Source organism: Ambystoma mexicanum, chromosome 4p, assembly GCF_040938575.1.
Source record: "Ambystoma mexicanum isolate Mex_15411 chromosome 4p, UKY_AmexF1_1, whole genome shotgun sequence".
In the NCBI taxonomy this organism is placed as follows: domain Eukaryota; kingdom Metazoa; phylum Chordata; class Amphibia; order Caudata; family Ambystomatidae; genus Ambystoma; species Ambystoma mexicanum.
Window position 1 is genome coordinate 687,817,616 of NC_090927.1, and position 19,408 is coordinate 687,837,023.

The following is a 19,408-nucleotide window of genomic DNA, read 5'->3' on the forward strand; positions in this document are numbered from 1 at the left end:
CAGTAGGATATCAGTGCAGCGCCATAATGATTCTCTGTATCTGAGGCCATCAAGACTAGACCCATATCGACCATGTCATGGTCTGACCAGCTGATGGGACGAATGTTGCTAGTAGTTACTCTGTGGCATGCTGATGGTGCACAAATCAATAATCAATCCTCATACAGGACCCGTGGACTGGGGAAAAGAAAGTGAAACCTCTTGTGGCTGGGTGGAACTCCCTCCAAACATCAATTAAACCCTGGTCAGTCATGTATCCGAGGAGACCCCCCCCCTCCACTTGTATGCCACATCTTCCACTTTTATCCTGGCCCCCACTGTGATCCATGAGCTGGTCTGCCCACATGTTGAAATCCCCTCCCAACAGGAGGAGACCCACCGTTCAGCTGAGTATCTCCCCCATAACTCCAGAGAAACTGGGACTGGCCTGCGTTTGGGCAATATACTGTGGCGATGGTCACCTGAACTCCCTCCACAGTCCCTGCTACCACCAAGGCCCTCCCGTCTTCCCTCCTCCAGACCTGTGGCTCACCTATGCGATTAACGAGGATCCTTACCCCACACTTCTAGGTGGGCCTAGATGCCCAAAATGTCTGCCCAATTTGGGCCCCAGGGATGCACCTCTCTGCCCCCCGGATCAGCCTCGTCGCTTGGACCATCAACAGGTCAAGACCCCAGTCTCAAAATTCCCTGCCCAGCAATGACCGTTTAGTGGGGGAATTTAGGCCCTTAACGTTTAAGGTCCCCCATCTTAAGTGTATCAGCTCGGCCCCCTACTTCAAGTCTCACCATTTTGCGGATTAGTGAGGTGTCCCAACAACTCTATTCTCATAGAACCCCCTGAAATCCCACTGTTCCTGGACTGTCCCCTTTGTTTTAGTGACTTACCACTCCTGTCTCCTTCGGCCTCTATGTTCGAAGTCTCCTCCTTTAGCACCTGTAGAACCCGTTGTGCCTCCTGGCTGCTCGCGATACGATAGTCCACTTATCCTCTTTCAAATGTCATTGCGAAAGGGAAGGACCAGTGCTACCCGATGCCCTTCTCCATAAGCCATAGAGTCAGAGAGCAGCCGTCTTTTCGTCTGGACAGGGTAAGACCCGACAGGTCCTGGAATACGTTAACCGAATCACCCTCAAATATGATGCTGCCCAGGTGCTTGGCTTTCTCGAGCACTTCCATCTTTTCCCTGTACCTCAGGAAGCGGACCACAATGGACCTTGGGCCTCTACCGCCTCCACCGCCAACTCGAAGAGCCCTTTCCAACTGGACATCCTTCCCTCCGTCTGCCTTTCGCGTCTTGAAACACTTGTGTATAATCGCGTTATAAATGCCTTATCATATCATATCAAAGATGGAATTATTCAAACCCTGGTCTTTCCTTCCTACATCTGCGTCCGTCTCTCCCCTCTGTTCTTTTATCCCTAGGATGGGTAGGTTGTTGAGACGCTCCCTGTTCTCGAGGTCGTCCAGTTTCAGCAACTGATCTTCTTCCCGGGACTCGAGGTCTGTTAACTGCGCCTCATACTTCATGTCCAAAAGGTCAACCTGCAAGTGGTTATTTTCCATCCCTTACATTTTATCTCCCAGCTTATCAACCCTTCCCTTGAGGTTGCATATTGATGCCTGATATCAGTCTGGATGGCCTTGATTTCCTGAAAAGTGTCTTTCAAGTAGTCCCTGGTCAGGGCCAGCGCACTTCCACCCTCGGCCATAGTGTCCCTTTTGGTTGGGGTGCTGCCCAGGTCTCACCCTAATTGCCTCCTAAAACGTTGTAGAGTCGCTATAGCCGATTCTGGGCCCTTTCATCATGTGGTCCGGGCCGGAGGTCTCCAGTGTGGCTATTTGTTTTTGAGCTACCTTGGGACGGCTCGAGACCTGATCTTGCTCTGTCCTGCCGAGTCGGTCCCGTGTAGACTCTCTGCTGCTCGCCGTATATTCTGGCGCGAAGATTGCAAGACTCCCCTGTGGCTGCCTCACCCACCCCTCCTGCTGTGCTTCCTTTTTATGGGGAGGGGTTGTACCCTGTGTCCTGTGCTCTGCGGCCCGTTTCTATACTTTGGCGCTGTTGGCCCCTTGGGTGGGGGGAGGGATGGATGGCTCCTTGGTCATTTACAGTCCTGTTGCGCTCCTCGGGCCACCCCCTCACCAGTGTGGCTGAATACAACAGGGTGGACTCTGGTCCATCCTTTGTCTGGCCCTGTTCTAGCTCTCTGGTCTGGGCCCTGTCTGGTCCCCCCCTTTGCTTAAGACGTGTACAGGCACCAGGGGGCCAGATCCCTCAAGTAGGAAGCTCCTCCACCGCTCCTTTTGTGTTTGCTTATTGTCGGGGTGAGTCCTTCCTATATTCCTGGATGTCCCCAAGGGGCACCAGTCCCCAAGTCCAAGGGGCAGATCGCGACTACAAGGTCTCTGCGCTGCGTGGGTGTACGGCCGCCTGCCCTGGTGGTCTGCCCTCACCTTCTCTGTTCTCGATCACCTGTTTACTGGATCCCTCGACACTGCCTCGCCATTTATATTTCGCTTTGTCGGCGGCCCCACTAACCCGGGGAGGGTAGAGGAGGAGCCCAGGCCTGCAATGCTCCTGGGGCCACCCTCGGTTCCGGTGGCAGTCTGTGGCTAACTGTCCCGCGTGCCCCGGCACAAGGGACTATGCCCTTGTATCTTGAAGGCCATGGCTGGGGCCTGGTATCTGCTTAAATGTCACCCCTGAAGGCCAGAGGATCCTCTTCACCTCATATGCCTCCCAGGATCCAGATCAGGACTCATGCAGGTCCCATCACTCTGCCAATGGGGGAGGGGGAGAGGCACCACCTCCGTGTGATCCGCCCCCACTTTCTAAGCCCCCGATATCTGCACTGTCATGCGTGGGGGCTCAGTTTCCTGTACGATTTTACTGCCTGGGCCCGGGGCTCTCTCCACCCTCAGTCTTCTCCACAGTCCGGGACACCGACTGTCTCCATTGTCGGTGCAGCTCAGCTGGAATTACCTACTCCAGTCTCCTGTGCTCTGGATACCTGCCCCTAGTGTGCTATGAAGCCGCCGGCCTCATGATTGGGAAGGGGGCCTAGTCCCCTGTTCTTGGGGAACCTTCTGCACCTCTATGGCCCCTTCCCTGGCTCACCCTCTTGTGAGTCTCGGTGGGGCTGACTATGCCCCCACACCTTGGCTGCTGCAGTCGGAGCGCCATCTCCTGTCCGATTTTACTGCCCGGGCCCGGGGATTCTCCTCACCATCAGTCCTCTCCGCAGTCCGGGACACCAGCTGTCTCTGTGGTCTGTGCCGCTCCGCGGGGGATTCCTGATTCAGCCTCTTGTCGCCTGACTACAATGGGGTTGGGCAGGGACTCCGCTTGGACACCTGCGGGGTCCGGTCACCACTGCAACTTCGCGCTGGATGTTCTGGCAGACTCGAGGTACCCGCCTCTGTGCTTCTCAGTCTGGCCTGGCCTGCCTGCTTCTGCTGTCATCGGGGTGTGATCTTTGCAGCCGCCGCACCCTGGGTGTGTGGCACCGTTCTCCACTGCTCAACCACACAGGGGAAATGTTTCTTTTAGCTGCGAAGGGCAGCAAATATTTATCTAGATGGACGGTGTGTGGCGGAGCTTCGTCTCTACGTGGCCATCTTGGTCCGCGCCCCCTGATGGTCTGCCTAAATGATGTTTTAATACATAATCAATAGCAGCTCTATTCTGCAAAACCGTTTTTCTCAGAACTTTGCTTACTCCTACGTGCCTTCCTCTTTCCTCCACACTGCATGGGCGTCCCTCGCTAGGGAAGGGAAACAGAACCTTTTTCACCAGAAAATATTGTCTTCCCTTTTAAATTTAGATGTGTGCGACGGCGTGGCCCTGGGAGCATGCGCTCCCCTGACTCTGCCCACGGGCGCCACTCCTCAGTCCTCCGCGTCGACTGGAATGGACTGCTTTCACCAGCGCTCCCGAGTTAGCCATCTGGCCTTGTAATTCCACACGCTTTTTTTCTCAGAAGACTTTCATTTCTCTTCTTTTTTTCTCATAGCTATTGTCAGAGATCGTACTCTGTCCTCTGGTGCCATGCTCCTCCCTGGCGCATGTTGGACAACTGCAGGTTTCAGCAGCTGTTCAGCCTGTGCCTTCCCTACATCAGACCCCCCAATGCGATCGGCCTCCGGTGCCTTGGCCACGGCTAGGACGCTTGTTCTGCATGTGACGCATTGACCCCGCAAGCTATGAAGAATCGTTTAGCCATGGGTGGAGGGAGCTGTTCGAAACATCACCTCCAGAGGACATCAAGACATACGTGAGGAGGAAGACCAGGCCCAAGGTAGGTGCCCTGTTCTCCGCCACACGCCGGAAGGGAGACTCCTTCCCAGGGAAGCGCCCAAGTGGGAGGGGCCTTCCATGTCCTAAGACTAGCAAAGGGACTAAGGCTCCTAGAGCTAAAGGGGTCACAAGATCCTCCCGGTTCCACCGCTGAGTGGCCGCAATGCTCTGGTACCACAGACCTCCCTCAGGGGCTTTGCTCTAACACCGGTCTCGCGCCTGAGGGGGCACCTATACGCAGCAGTTGCACTACCGGTGTCATGGCCGAGGGCACTCCGCCTCCCAGGAACCTAACTGAGGTGCAGGGAAGGTCTGAACCTCTTAAGCGTACAGGCAGAGACTGGGCCCAGCTCATCAGGCACCATGCAGCAGGCACGTGGCCTAACAAAATGCCCACCAGGCCATACAAGATGGTGGCTCACCCGGAGCCACCTCCTTCTGGAGAGCAGGCATGGGAACGCACATCTAGATGGGACTGAACAATGCCAGTTACCTGGTCCACATCATACACAAGCACATCGTCATAGGGGCGGTAGCAGCCCACAGTTTGGTGCGACAAGGACCGGCAAGACCTCAGCAGCCACAAGGCCTGGCTCCTATGCTCACAGGCCCTTAACCTGCATGCGAGGATAGGTTCTTCGAAAAGTTCCTTACCTTCATGAAATCACTGCAGATGGGAACCATCCTCAGGGGGGTCATCAAGGATATGCTCCCTCCGGTACCACCTCAAGCACAGATCGTGGTCCAGACCCCGGTTCCAGTCCACCCGTTGGTTCCCACGCTCACACCAGTCATGGTGGCTCTGCCTCTGGCACAGCCCCCTCAGCGGCCCCCCTGCACTGCCAGTGAGCACGCCGCAGATCCCCGCAGCCAGCACTCCTCCGACAGCTCCCGACCTGCAGGACACAGTTGGTGACACGAACGAGGAACAGGATACTCCCTCGACAGCTAAGGCTTTCCACAAGAGGCTGGTGGGTCTGACAGAATACCTGGGGATGCCGCCACCCCAAATTGAATAACCTGAGGAGAGGGTTGTGGCTGAGGTGCTGACCATCCGCCCTGCCACAAGAACTGACATCCCTCTGCAAAAGGATGTAGAATCCCTGGCCAAGAAGGGATGGGTAAAGCCGCACTCCACGCAGCCTACCAGTAAACACCTTGATGCCAAGTACAGGCAGGCGGAGGGGGGGCTCACTCATACTGTTAGTGCACCCCCAATCCCATTCCTCTGTTATAGCTGCAGCCTCCTTTTATTCCAAACCACAGCCTTCTTCATCTGCCCCCACCTCAGCACTCCTAGGGAAGGAAGAAAAGCTGTTGGAGTCCTACGGTAAAACGATTTACTTTAATGCCACGCTCTACCAGGCCAACGCTGATGCGATGCTGGCAGCAGTGAATCAAAAGCTTTGGCGGGAGATTGCGGACTTCCTCCCAGAGCTTCACGCGCATAGTCGGGCACGATTCAGGGATGGGTTGGCAGAGGCAAACATTGTGGCCCAGGATATCATGGAGTCTACAGTGGCTCATATCGACACCACAGGGCTATCTAGATCGCCACTGATATGAGGGGGACAGCTTGACTTAGAGCTACCAAGTTCAACCCTGATGTGCAGGAGCGCATGCTCGACCTGCCATGTGAGGGCAGCTGTGGGGGGGGACTTGTTTCCCTCGACCACAGACGAGGAACTTGATAAGAAGAAAAATAGCTCGCTAACAGCCAAGTCCTTGTCAATCCTTACAAAATCGTCTACTAAGGCCTACAGCCAAAGTCACCAACGCTCTGACAGAACCCATACCTTTGGTGGTTTCAGGGGCTTTCAGGAGCAACACGCTAGACAGCCCGACCGGTCTCCTAGCCAGCACAGGCGCAAGCAACACAAATCCTCTGAAAGGGGGTTTTTCCCAGTCCCTCGCCCAGGCACCAGCCTCAGAGGGTAAAAAACAGTGACAATGCCATACAGATCCACAAGTCTCCGGCAGGGGGGGGCAGGCTTGCCCTTTGCATCCATTCCGGGCAGGCAAGATTTGCGGACCCATGGATCCGCTCAGTAGTTTCCATGGGCTTCCGTCTACCAATTCCTCCATTTCCTCTTTCCTCCACTCCACTCCCACAGATTGGGACGGAAACTCTTTTGGTGAAAATCCGCTCACTCATCGCGAGTCAGGCAGTGGAGGAGGTTCCAGCTTCACAGCGAGGCATTTGGCTTATATTCCCGGATATTTGCCATTTCAGAAAAAGAACCAGGCTGGCCTCAAGTTGTTCTAGACCTCTCTTCCTTGAACCTTTCCCTACCCCTTCAAAAGTTCAAGATAGTTACTCCAGCACTCATCGCAGAGACACTGTGTGGGGGAGCCCCATCGTTACTTCCTGAGGTTCAGGATCATGGGCTTTCATTTTGAATACACAGTCCTCCCTTTTGGCCTCAATTCGGCCCCAAGTGTCTTTACAAGGTTAATGAACTTGGTAGCAGCCCAGCTCAGGGCCATCACGTTTATCCATACCCCGATGACTGGCTAGTCTGAGCGGAGTCTCCCAAAGCTGTACAGAGCACAGCGTCAGCACTTATGCGCATGCTATACGATCTGGGGTTCTCCATCAATCTCAAGAAGTCGCAGTTAGTCTCCACTCAGTCCTTAACATTCCTGGGACTATTTTGGGATACGAGGGTGGAGCAGATCTTCCCCTCAGCAGACAAGATCACTGCAATCAGAAAGGCCACCAGGCATTTTCTCAGCAGGCCAGTGACCTCAGCATGGTGGTACCAGCACTTGCTTGGAATAATGGCGGCTTGTCTGCTGGCTGTGCCACGCATAAGACTCAAAATGAGGAGGCTGCAGCTGCATTGCTCAGCCTCTTGGAATCAGGAGAGGGGCTCCCAGGCAGCTCTAATCAGCATACCACAGTACCTACACCCGGATTTGGAGTGGTTGAGTGCAGAGACCAACATGTTAGAGGGCAGACTGTTCAGGCAACCTTCTCCGGAGATCACCATTGCCACGGACTCGTCTCTAGGGAATGGGGGGCTACACTGGACGACCACAGTGTTCATGGAGTATGGTCACGACAGGAACAACTGGAACACATCAACTGGCTCGAGATGATGACCATCTGGCTTGCCCTCAAAATGTTCTTCCCCATTGTCAACAGCAAGTTGGTCTGCATCCAGACAGACAGCTCCACTTGCATGTATTACATCAACAAGCAGGGAGGTACCAGGTACCTGCCACTCTGCCGGCTGTCCATCAATATTTGTGGGCACTGTCGAACAACATTTACTAATCAGCAGTACACCCTGCAGGGGACTCCAACTTGGAGGCAGACAGGCTCAGCAGGCTGGGGATCGACAACTACGAACGGCAGTTGAACGAAGAGGTCCTCAGGGGGATCTTCGACAGGTGGGGCCACCTGCAGGTAGACCTATTTGCCACCATGAACAACATGAGGTGCCCTCAGTTCACCTCCTTGCTGAGATAAGGCAAGGGTTCTTTGGGGGACGTGTTGCAGATCCCGTGGAACGGCATGAACGCGTACGAGTTTCCCCCCACTCCGCCGATTCACAGGATCATATGCAGGGTCAGGGTGTCACAGAGCCTTCAACTCATCTTGATAACGCCATGGTGGACGGCAAGACCTTTGTTCTCAGAGCTCCTCCGACTGTCGGACCAACCCCCAGTACACCTCCCGCTGGGTCAGCCCACTTACTCTCCCAGCATGGGGGCACAGTGGTTCACCCCGCTCTGCAGAAGTTAGCCCTGGCAGCTTGGTTCCTGAACAGGTCACCCTGAACCATCTAGACTTATCACAGGACAACCTAGCTATCATACAAGGGGCAAGGAGCAAGGAGCGAATCCACCAGAAGTCAGTAGAGGAGCAAGTGGGCCAGGTCCTGCCACTGGGCCAAGACAAACAAGATTGATCCACTGACTTGCTCACTTGACGATGCGTTATCCTTCTCTGCGCATCTTTCTCACTTGGGTGTGCAGGTAGACAACCTGCTGTACGTATGTGGGGTTCATAGGAGCCTACAAGAAATCTGGAGATGATATCTTTTCTTCCAATCAGGTGGTAAAAAGGCATTTGGCGGGTCTGACCAGATTATATCCTCCTGTCAAACATCCACATCCGGTCTGGGACCTTAACGTGGTGTTGGGCGCCCAGGCTCACAAACCCTCCGAACCCATGGCATCAGCAGACATTAGGCTGGCAACTATCAAGACTGCCCTGCTGGTTGGTCTTACTTCAGCACACCAGATCAGCGAGATTCAGGCTCTGGTGGCTTCAGAGCCTTATAACTCGATTCACTGGGACAAGGTGGTGCTCAGGGCGCATCCTGCCCAAGCTTGTTTCTTCTTTTCACATTAACGAGGAGATAGTATTCCCAACGTTCTTTGCGGACCCAAAGAATGAGGCTAAGAAGGTATTGCACTGTCTGGATGTCAGGCATATGCTGAGATTCTACCTGGACAGGACAAAGCGCTTTCGTAAATGGGATGCCTTGTTCATCACTTTAGGCGGTTCAAAACCAGGCTGTCAAGCCTTCAAGGCTTCCATAGCAAGGTGGATGGTTATGGCCATCAATGAGACATATGAGGGGCAGTACAGGCCTTTGCCAGCAAACATGCATGCCCACACCATCAGAGCCAAGGCCACGGCGGTGGCTTTCCAAAGACATGTCCCATGGCAGACGATCAGCAAGGCGGCTACCTGTGCTTCCCCATCGGCCTTTTGCAAACACTACTGCTTGGAGGCTAGCGCCAGATAAGAGGCAGCATTTGGCCAGGCAGTTTTGAAGAGCTGTTTTCTTAGAGAGGCAACTCTCCTCCCCAGGGCTCCATTCAGTTGTAATCGTCCATACAGTATGGAGGAAAGGGGACGGGACGTAGGAGTAATTATAATTTACTCACTGTAGTGACTAACATACTGCTAGTCCACAGTCCCCTTTCCTCCATGCGTCCCTCCACCATCCCGTGTAATAACTCAGTGTCATTAGGCAATCATAATATTGTCGACGTGTCAAAGGGGACTGAGGAGTGGCACCGCTGGGCGGAGTCAGGGGAGAGCATACTCCCAGGGCCGCACCCCGCACGCATCTAAATTTAAAGGGGAAGGCAATGTTTTCTGGTGGAAAAGGTTCTGTTGCCCGTCCCTAGCAAGGGACGCCCATACAGTATGGAGGAAAGGGGACTATGGACTAGGAGTAAGTTAGTCACTATGGTGTGTAACTTATAATATCTAAAATCAATTCTTCTAAGGCTTGAGAAGTATGATTCAACCCTTTCACTACTAAACATGCTAGCTTAATCAAAGATGTATAGCACCCAGCAGCTAATCCCCAGATTCCTACCAAAGAATAAGCAAGAGCTAGAACGTCTGGTTCCGACAATAAATGCACATTTGAATCACAATCTGGGGTTAGCCCTATAGATTCAAAACTTGTTCTCTTCACTCTAGGTAATGCTGGCTGCAAAGAAAACTAGGTTAGTGCTAGCCGTGCTATTGCACATGGTCCTCCAGAGATCCTGCATGAGAATAACCAACCTACTTGAAGCTTGACATGGTTCAAATGACTAGCAGCTACAATTGCATGATTACAACTCATGGTGTTGGTCACGTTGGTGCATGTGCTTGGAGCATGTGCACATAGTTAGTTTTCAAACACTGTCCGGTTGATTCCTTTATTCATATTCAATTGCTGACACTTGCCAACCTCCTCTGGCTGACAGGTAAAAAAAACAGATATCTGCTTTAGCAATATTATAGGTGTAGACTTTAGTTAGATTTCTCCATGGTCTCCTGACAGAACTTGAAATATTCACAAACAGCCAATGATTGATGAATATCATTATCCTCCACTGAAGAGTCGTACGTGAAGCTATAAATGTGTATCAAAGTTGAAGCAAGTGTTGGCACCGCTAGCAGACAGGTTGGCAGTAGGTCCATTCCATTATGTGAGTTTGATAAGCAAAAGTAGGTGAGGTTTAGAATTTCCCGAGCCAGGTAGATCAAATATTCTCCATTTCGGCAAGTTGTATTTGGTTCATCCTCAATGCTTTGCGAATCTGCTTCTTCGTGCCCGTTTGGGCTGGTATGTCGGCGTAGGCATCAAGTGAACCACAAATCTCATTCTCCAACCTCATCAGATTCAGATTGGTAGGTTGCGCAATTGTGACATTTTGAATTTGCCTCTGCTCTGAGTAACTTGAGTCTATCAGATGGAGACCATTTAGACTTGGACTTACACCAGTCAGGCACAAAATCTGTAAAGCAATCCAGAAAAAGCATGTCACTGTTGATAATCATTCTCTTAAATAACATTTTCAGCAGGGACATGGTAATTGAGCCTGGCAAGGAGAAATTGGACTAACACAACTTGGTCTCGGCCTGACACGAAGACATCTGCATGTACAGGTGGGCCACTAGGCTTCTCCACCCACACTTTTGCACTCGGTACCATACGGTCCGATGAAACAAAACCACGGTTCCCCTGAGTAGTTAACACTGTAGAGAGCTCTCCCTTTTTGACCATGGACCATTTAACAGGCATCACAATCAATTGGGCTATCCCATCTCCTACATGGATAGGCAATATCTGATCTCCACTGTTCATTAAAATGACTTTGATTTCTCCTTGATAGTCTGCATCTATCACTCCTCCCAGTAATTGGATGCCCTTTAATGCTAATCCAGATCATGGGGCAATCAATCCCATATGTTCCAAGGGAATTTGTATTCCATTCCCAGTCTCAATTACTATTATACATCTGGGTTCTAACCGGATTTCTCTTTGAGCATGAAAGTCTACTCCTGCAGACTCTGGAGTTGCTCAGTAAGGAGCTAAGGACCTGGCGTAAACTCCCAATACAACAAGATTTCTGTAGCTGACTTAGGTTGCTTCTGCACAGTAGGCGTCAACAAGTGTGCCAAAGGCATCTCTCACTAAGCCACTGACCTATTGGTGAACACTTTTACAGCATTAAACACGCTGACGCCAGCCTACCAGGCTACCATTCCCCGACTTCTACAATTGTTTTTTTGATGAGTGTTTTTTTATTACAAATATAAGTCCCAACTCATCTGAAGTACTGTAAGAAAATATATTAAGTATTACCAAAAGCAAAGGTTTGTCTGCTTTGAATAAATATAATATGCTGATTTAGTTTACTATTGACATACAGCAAATTAAAATCGGCATGCAAAGCAAATTAAATTAATGACAAACATTTGTTGATGTACTTATATTATGTTAATTGCTGAATGAAAACTCAATATATTGATTGCAGGATAAAATAATCATTAATAAGTTGCTGGATCCGAATAACAATTACTGTATCAATTTGTCCATTACAATTACATTAATTGCTGGAAAGAAATTGAGAAACCGACTGCTGGATCAAATTGGTAAAAAAATGTAAACCTGATTGCTGGAACAAATTGTCGATACCAAATATAATTTCGGTGTATCTGTCATTTCAAATGCCTTCCATAAGACAAAATGAAGTCCATACAACATAAAACTTACAGAGCCCAACGTCCATACAATTTATCCTATTCCATCCAAGGTTCAAAATTATTCCAACCTTCCATTAACAGGGGATAAAGAGAGAAAAGAAGTTAAAAATGTGTTATAGGACAACCACAACAGGGCGCGCAGGAAGATGGCCGCGTGAGATGAGAGCTCTGCGCTTGGCCTAGAAAAGAAGTATAATTAAGGCCCGACGAAGAAGAGGGCGATGCCGGGAATGTGCCCTGAGATGGGGGGAGCCTTACCACCAGCTCCAAATCAGGAGCAGGAATCAGGTGTGGCAGAGACCCCAAGCCCAGGGCAGACATCGGTGGGGATGGCCGGAGCTGGAGGAGCAGACCCCTGGGTGCATGCAGCTCTGCAACAACATTGAGGACCAGGATTAAGGCACAGGCCTGGCTGAGGCCCGGGAGGTGAGACATCCCCAGGAGGAACTCTGCCAGAGTGAATCCGCCGCCCAGGGGAGTAAGGGGGCCCACACGCCCACCAGGTCTGAGGTGGAGGGAAGCAGAGCAACACAGAGGGGTCCCCCTGCAATAAGTGAGAATTCAGCTGAAGCGGGGGCTGGACAAGAATTAGGGGCCCTGGGAGGCCAACATCAGGACATCCACGCAGTACTCGCAGAGCTGCGGGCCTTCAGGGCTGAGGTCCAGGGCTCAATAGGGGTCATTACAGAAAGATTAACAAAAGGTGCAGGACCAGGTTGAAGCACTGGAGCACATGCAACGTCCAGCAGACATATTAGACGTGGAGCTCGACATGAGGTTCAAAGAACTTTAGCACTGGGACAGGGAGATCCAGGACAAGGTGGGTGATATGGAAAACAGGGGACGGAGGAATAACCTGCGCATTTGGGGGCTCTCTGGCAAGGACACGGATATGCCACAAGATCTGGAAATGTCCCTGCAACGACTGCTGCGCAAGCGTTTAGGGGCGTCGGAGGAGAGCGAAATCAAATGTGACAGGGTCCACAGGGGTGCAGCGTCCGGGGGGGGACTGCACGCAGTGGTGGCTAAATGCCACTATCATCAGGACAAAGAGGAAATCCTCCAAAAGGCACTTGAGAGGGGCACAATAAAATGGAAAGGAGCGCAGGTGACCATCTATCAGGACCTATCAGTGTACAGCCTGTCCAATGCCAGAAATGCAGGCCCTTAAAATGGCTCCTGGTAAAGGGGGTGAGATATGTTGGCGCTTCCCTTTTGCCCTGGCATTTGAGCTCAAGGGGGGAAGATTATGCTATACACCAGGGAGAGGAGGCAGACAACCTCCTTAAGGAACTGCAAAGCGAAGAAATACAGCCAGAAAAGCAGAGCCAACGCCAGTTAAGGGAATGCTTAGAGTGCATTCGCCCGGCCCAAGGAATGCAGGAGAGAGGGGAGCTCGAGACGGGCCAGAAAATCGAGGGTGCGTCAATCAACGCCCCCAAAATGAACAGAGACATGGACAAAACAACGCTAAAAGGGGGCCCTGCACAAGAATGTGCTCCCCTGCATGTTTTTATATACTTGTCGAGGTAGAGGTGGCGAGGCCTACCACAAGCCTCCACATACACTGGTGACCTGGAGATATCCATGTCTCTCTACTTGATTGGGCTATTTTCCCTAAATGTTTATGGTTCCCATTTGGGTTTTTCATTGTGGGCTAGGGAGGCAGGACATGGGCAAGGGGGGAGGGTATCAAGAACATACAGGGGATGGGCAGCGGGGTTCCCGGACAGGGATGTTCCGAGTATAGGAAAACACCCCAGAAATGGGCATGCATGAGCTCAAGGTGGCAACCCTCAATCAAAGGACTCAACTCACTAAACAAAATGTAGCCGACATACAATATGTTCCGGAACCTCCGATTGTCCATTTTTTTCCTAGAGGAAACGCACTTTCAGAACAGCCATTGCGGAAAGGAGTTGTGGGACAGATGTTCTGAGCCTCCAACAAAGAACATAAAAAAGAAGGGGTGGGAATTATACTGGTGAGATCCTTCCAGATGAAGGGGCTCCAGGTCAAGAGGGGATTTGGAGGGAGATTTCTGGCTGTTAAGGGATAGATGGGCAGGGTAATGTTCACAGTGGACACGGTATACGCACCCAACTCGGGCAAATTCCCCTTCTTTTTTTTTTTTGATAACACATTTTATTACATTTTGTGCAAACGTAAAACAACATACAAACTACAACCATAAAAGTATGCATATAGGTGGTAGAGCAGTTCGAGAGGACATTCTGGGATCAGTCTCAAAATAGGCAACCATGGGGACACACATACTACAAAGCGCATAAACAGTAAAGACCGCGGATCATTATGATGATTGATGTTACACAAGCCGCCCCTAGAAATTGCTACAGGTACACAGTTTCGCAGACATGCTCTACAGTGCCCGGTGTCCACCTTACAGCAGATTTATAACGTCTGTCCCCATTTTCCCCATATCTTATCTGCCTTGCTCGGGCATCCTCTAGCTTGGTAGACTCGGCGTTCCATAAGGATGGCAGTATCCACGTCCGATATCCAATGATCATACTTCGGGGTGTTTTCTGAGCCCCACACCTGCGCAATGTTCCTTTTGGCAATTCCCGTGGCGGTCGAGACCAGTAGTTTTTCAAAGCGTGATAGATCCACTGTGTCATCAATGCCCAGTAGGAGGAGTTTAGGTTCTGTCGGGATTGGGCGACATATGACCTTGGAAAGTCTTGCGCTACATTTATGCCAGAAGCGTTGTATACATGGACACTGCCAGAGAATGTGGTAGAAGGATCCCTCTTCTTGCCTGCAGCGCAGGCATCTGGGGTCGGATGCTGTGCCCCAATTATACAGGGCTATTCAGGGATAATATATCCTATGAAGTATTTTGAGCTGAACAAGTCTAATTCGAGCCCAGATTGCACAGTCTCTAGGATACATCAGCGTCGCAATCCAGTCTTCAGGTTCTATGGGACCGATGTCATTTTCCCATTTCGCTTTCAGAGACAGAAGTTCCTTCGTGGCAAATGAGGAGATCGCATTGTACATGGTGGACGTGACTTTATTGGTTATACTGTCAATAACAATATTCCTTTCTATAGGTGTGCATTCCGGAATATCTGTCAGCTGGGCCCTATGCAGTGATTGCGTGCTGTAGCTGCTCATAGTGGTAGTGCTCAGACACAGGGAGGTTGTGTGCTGCGACAAGCTCGGGAAACTGCATCAATCGATCGTCCACGATTGAATTAGGTGTATCCCGGCTATAGTCCAATCTGGCCATTTTGGGAGATTGCTTAACTTTGGGAGATGCGCATTGTTCCATATGGGTTGTACTGGGGTAACTTTGTTATCCCATTCTAGGTATTTGTGTACTTCTTTCCATATCAGGGTTGTGTGTGCTACTATCGTGTTTTCGGATGAGCGAGACTGTCTGCAATAGAGACTTTCAATCGGGGACATGCCATGTCTCGCAGCTAGTTCAGCTTTTATATGAGGAATTGTCGGGTCACCATGCAATATGTCGTTGACTGTTGTCATCTGTGTCGCCCAGTAGTAGATCTGTATGTTCGGGAGTCCTATTCCCCCTTCCCAGATTGAACGTTGGAGGGTTTTGAGTGCGATTCTCGGGCGTTTCCCACCCCACAAGAGTGTATGTGTTGTCCCGTCTATTCTACGAAACTCTGCTGTGGGGATATTGAGCGGGGCGTTCTGGAGGACATATAGGAATCGGGGTAAGGTCATCATTTTGAAAAGTGCCGCCCGGCCTAGCAGAGTCAGTGGTAATGTATGCCAGTGGGCCGCATCTTGTTCATATCTTTTAACAAGTGGGTGCAGATTTTGTTTTACCTAACTGTCTAGGCCATTGGTGATTTGGATGCCCAGGTAGCGAAATTGTGTATTTTCGACCATATATGGGGAACCTGACGCTGGTATGCAGTCTACCCCTTTTACCGGAAACAGCACAGATTTGGACCAGTTTACTTTAAGTCCGCTAAAGGTACCATATTCAATTAGAATTTGAGTGACCACAGAGCAGGATGTCGCTGGGTCGCCCAGGTATACTAGCAGATCGTCTGCATAGAGGGATACTCTATCTTCCCAGTTTGGTGCCCATCTGAAGCCAGACCACGTAGTAGCATTCCGCAATAGGACTGCCAATGGTTCTATAATCAGCGCGAATACCATCGCCAAAAGCGGGCAGCCTTGTCTGGTTCCCTTCCCTAAGCAGTAGGTGCGGGATGACTACCCATTTACTTTAACCTCTGCTACTGGCTTGTTATATAGGAGTTGTACCCACTTTATGAATGATTCCCCAAATTGCATCCTGTGCATTATGGCCCATAATGCTTCCCAGTGGACCGAGTCGAATGCTTTTTCGAAGTCCACGGCCAGTAGAGCTAGTGATTGATGCAGGGCCAGTGCCCTCTCCAGCGCCAGGTGCAGCCTGCGAATGTTCATTCTGGTCGACCTTTGGGGCATGAAGCCGCATTGGTCCGGATGTATCGATGACGTGATGACTACTTGTAATCTATTTGCTAGTATTTTGGCTAGTATTTTGGCTTCACTATTAATGAGAGATATGGGACGATAGGAGGTGCATTCCTCTGGGGGTTTATCTTTTTTGGGGATTACTATAATGGTGGCTTTGCGGAGGTCTGGTGGAAGCTCGCCTATATTTAGGGAATGTTCAAACATGTTGAGTAAGTGAACTGGGATATCTAGGTGGTTAAGCTTTTTCCAGATGTCCAGTGGGAACCCGTTCGGGCCTGGGGTCCTGCCTGCTTGGAGTTGTGCAATGGCGGTCGATATTTCATCAGTAGTTATTTTGTTGTCTAGAGCAGAGGCTTGCTCTGTGGTGAGTGTTGGAAGAACAATATCAGTTAATATGGCGCAGTCTATGACATTGGCGGGGGGTTTATAAAGATTCTCATAAAATTCAGCGAACCGGTCAGCAATCTCAGCATCGGTATGAAGTAGATTTGTACTCGGAGATCTAATGCATTTCACCTTCTGTTGGCCTTTGTCACGTTTTTCAAGCCACGCAAGCATTTTGCCTGCTTTATCTCCTGTTTCGTATATGCGTGCCTTCATCGCTGCATGTGCTTTTTGGGCAAAATCTAGGGATAGGTTATGCAGCTTCTTCTGTGCCTGTATTAAAGCTCTATTCGTCTCCGGGGTGTCGCTGGCAATGTGTTCCAGCTCTTTGGACATGACTTCACTTTCGATGTCGATAATTTTCTCACGGTGCTCCTTCTTGTGGGATGTCCATGATATGATCTCTCCGCGTAAGACCGGTTTGTACGCCTCCCACAGTGTGCTGGGATTATTCACTGAGTCTGCATTGAGCTCGAAGTAGTTGGCGGTGGCTGTCTCCAACAGTTCTTGAAATTCCAGGAAGCCCAAATAGAAGGAGTTCAGCCTCCACGAAGGGGGAGGTCGTGGTCTCTCCGTCTCTAGCTCAAGCAGCAGTGGAGAATGGGCGGAGATTCCGCGTGGGAGGAAGGATGTATTGCTTATTTTATGACTGATTTGGTGTGGTAAGAAGAAGTAATCTATCCTTGACATTGAGGCATGGGCCCCTGAGTGGAAGGAGTACTGCCTGGTCTCAGCATGAAGGGCCCTCCACGCATCACATAGGCCGAATGCAGATGCAAAGGAAGCCAATTTGGTCATGATGAACGGGTACCTGGCTCTCAGGTGTGTACGGTTGAGGGTATTATCCATGACCTCGTTGAAGTCTCCCCCTAGCACCCAGGTATCTGCAGGGTTAGCTGCGAGGATGGGGGTAATTTCGTTTAGTAGTTCGTTGAGGAGAGTTGGCGGGGAATATATTGCCTAGAGTGCTAGTGTTTGGTTCCATAGAGTTGCCTGGATGTGTATGTATCGACCACCTCTATCTTGGATAGTATGCGCGATCACCAGCGGAAGCCTTTTGTGAATTTGGATAAGCACTCCTCTCGCACCCATGGAAAATCCGGCATGTACGGCAGTGCGGTAATTTGATCTTTGGAAGAATTTGCATACGTTTCAAGCTAGATGTGTTTCGGTTAGAAAGACTATATCTGGGGAATGTCTATTTAGATATTGCAGAACCAGTCGCCTCTTGATGCTGGTACCCAGCCCGTTCACATTCCAGGCCAGTAATTTAAGCTTGCTTTGGGTTGCGGCGGTCTCAACTTCCATTGATAACTCGGAGTTTACCTTCGCAGATATGCGCCCCTGGTTGCGCATGCTGTAAGTCCGTCCCTTTAGTTCCACTCGGCGTGCAGATAATGTCCATGTATGCGAAACATTGAACAAATACAAAAGAACTAACTCCCCCCTCCCTATACTCCATCCCCAACTGAAGCATCTGTCGTCCCAGTGTTAACTTCTTAACAATTTAACTGAATCTACATCTGATTGCCCCGAGTCAGTCCTACTCTGGAGTGCCCGTGTGCCAGGTGGTATGGCGCGTAGAGTGTCTCAGGGCAGGCAAGCGGGTCTCTCTTAGGTCCGGGGGGGGGACCCGCTATTTGGGTGACCACCAGCCATTATTGCTTCGATTTCATCGCTTGCAAGATGCGGCGTAGCTCATATTCAATGCTTTAGTAGTGATCTGGATGACTGATGTAGTTTCTTTGTTTTAGGCCTCAGCCTGCTGTGGGTTCTCATTTAGTTATTGATGTTGTGGATCTAGATCAGGAGGTCGCTCAGGATGCGGTCTGTTCCGTTCTCCTCTCCCTCTTCCCGGGGTGCTCCAATCGCCGTCTACGTGCCTTTCAGCCCAGCTCCACGCTTCCTTAGGATCAGTGAAGTGCACCGTTGTATTTTTGTGAAATATTTTGAGTTGGGCGGGGAAGATCGTGCCGTATTTAACACCCATTGATTGCAGCCGTTTATTGAGGGGATCGAAAGATTGGCGTGCCTTCTGCACTTCTCTGGTGAAGTCGGGGAAGAAAGCAATTCTTGATCCATTGTATGTAATGGTTCCTTTGGATCTCGCCAATTGCAGTATTGTGTCTCTATCCCTATAATTTAGGAACCTTGCGATGACTGTACGTGGCGGTGCCCCTGGTACCATTTTGCCAGTAGGGATGCGATGGGCTCACTCAATGGAGAAAAACGTAGAGAAGGACTGTGAATCGTATATGTCTGCGAGCCAACCCTCAAGGAATAGTTCCATGCAATCTCCTTCTGCTTTTTCTGGGAGACCAAGTATGCGGACATTGTTGCGCCTTGATCTACCCTCGCCATCATCTGCTCTAGATTCCAGGAGCTTTATGCGAGCCGCCATGCTGGACATCTGTCGATTCACCCCACGGAGATTGTCTTCGGTTTCCGAGATCCTCATCTCAACCTCTCCGGTACGTGAGGTCAATTTCTGCAAGTCATGCCTTAGCAAGGATACATCTGCACCAATGCTGTCCATTTTCTTTTCCATGGAGGTCCTTGAACTGGCGATGGCGCTCATGATGTCTCTGAGGGAGATGTTCTGGTCCATGCAGTCTGTATCATGCGGCAACGGTCGCTCCGGGGAGCGAGGCATAGGCATAGACACATACTGCTCAATCCTGCTTTGCGTGGAGGTCTTCCGGGGTTTATCTTACCCCATTATTGGTGATCTGGCAGGGTGACCACGAAG

The 19,408-nt window shown here is 50.6% G+C and overlaps 1 protein-coding gene across 3 annotated transcripts in view; it reads right to left on the bottom strand.

The window, feature by feature from the left end:
* CGAS (cyclic GMP-AMP synthase) overlaps nucleotides 1-19,408 on the bottom strand; it is a 553,556-nt gene that overhangs the window by 345,199 nt on the left and 188,949 nt on the right. Inside the window, exon 4 of one of the 3 annotated variants that reach the window (XM_069606249.1) lies at nucleotides 9,966-10,559. The exons of the other annotated variants lie outside the window; for them this stretch is intronic. Coding sequence (XP_069462350.1) covers nucleotides 10,423-10,559 — 137 coding nt within the window. The 3' untranslated portion in view covers nucleotides 9,966-10,422. Of the gene's footprint in view, nucleotides 1-9,965; nucleotides 10,560-19,408 lie in introns of those variants that run through there. 3 annotated transcript variants of the gene reach the window in all.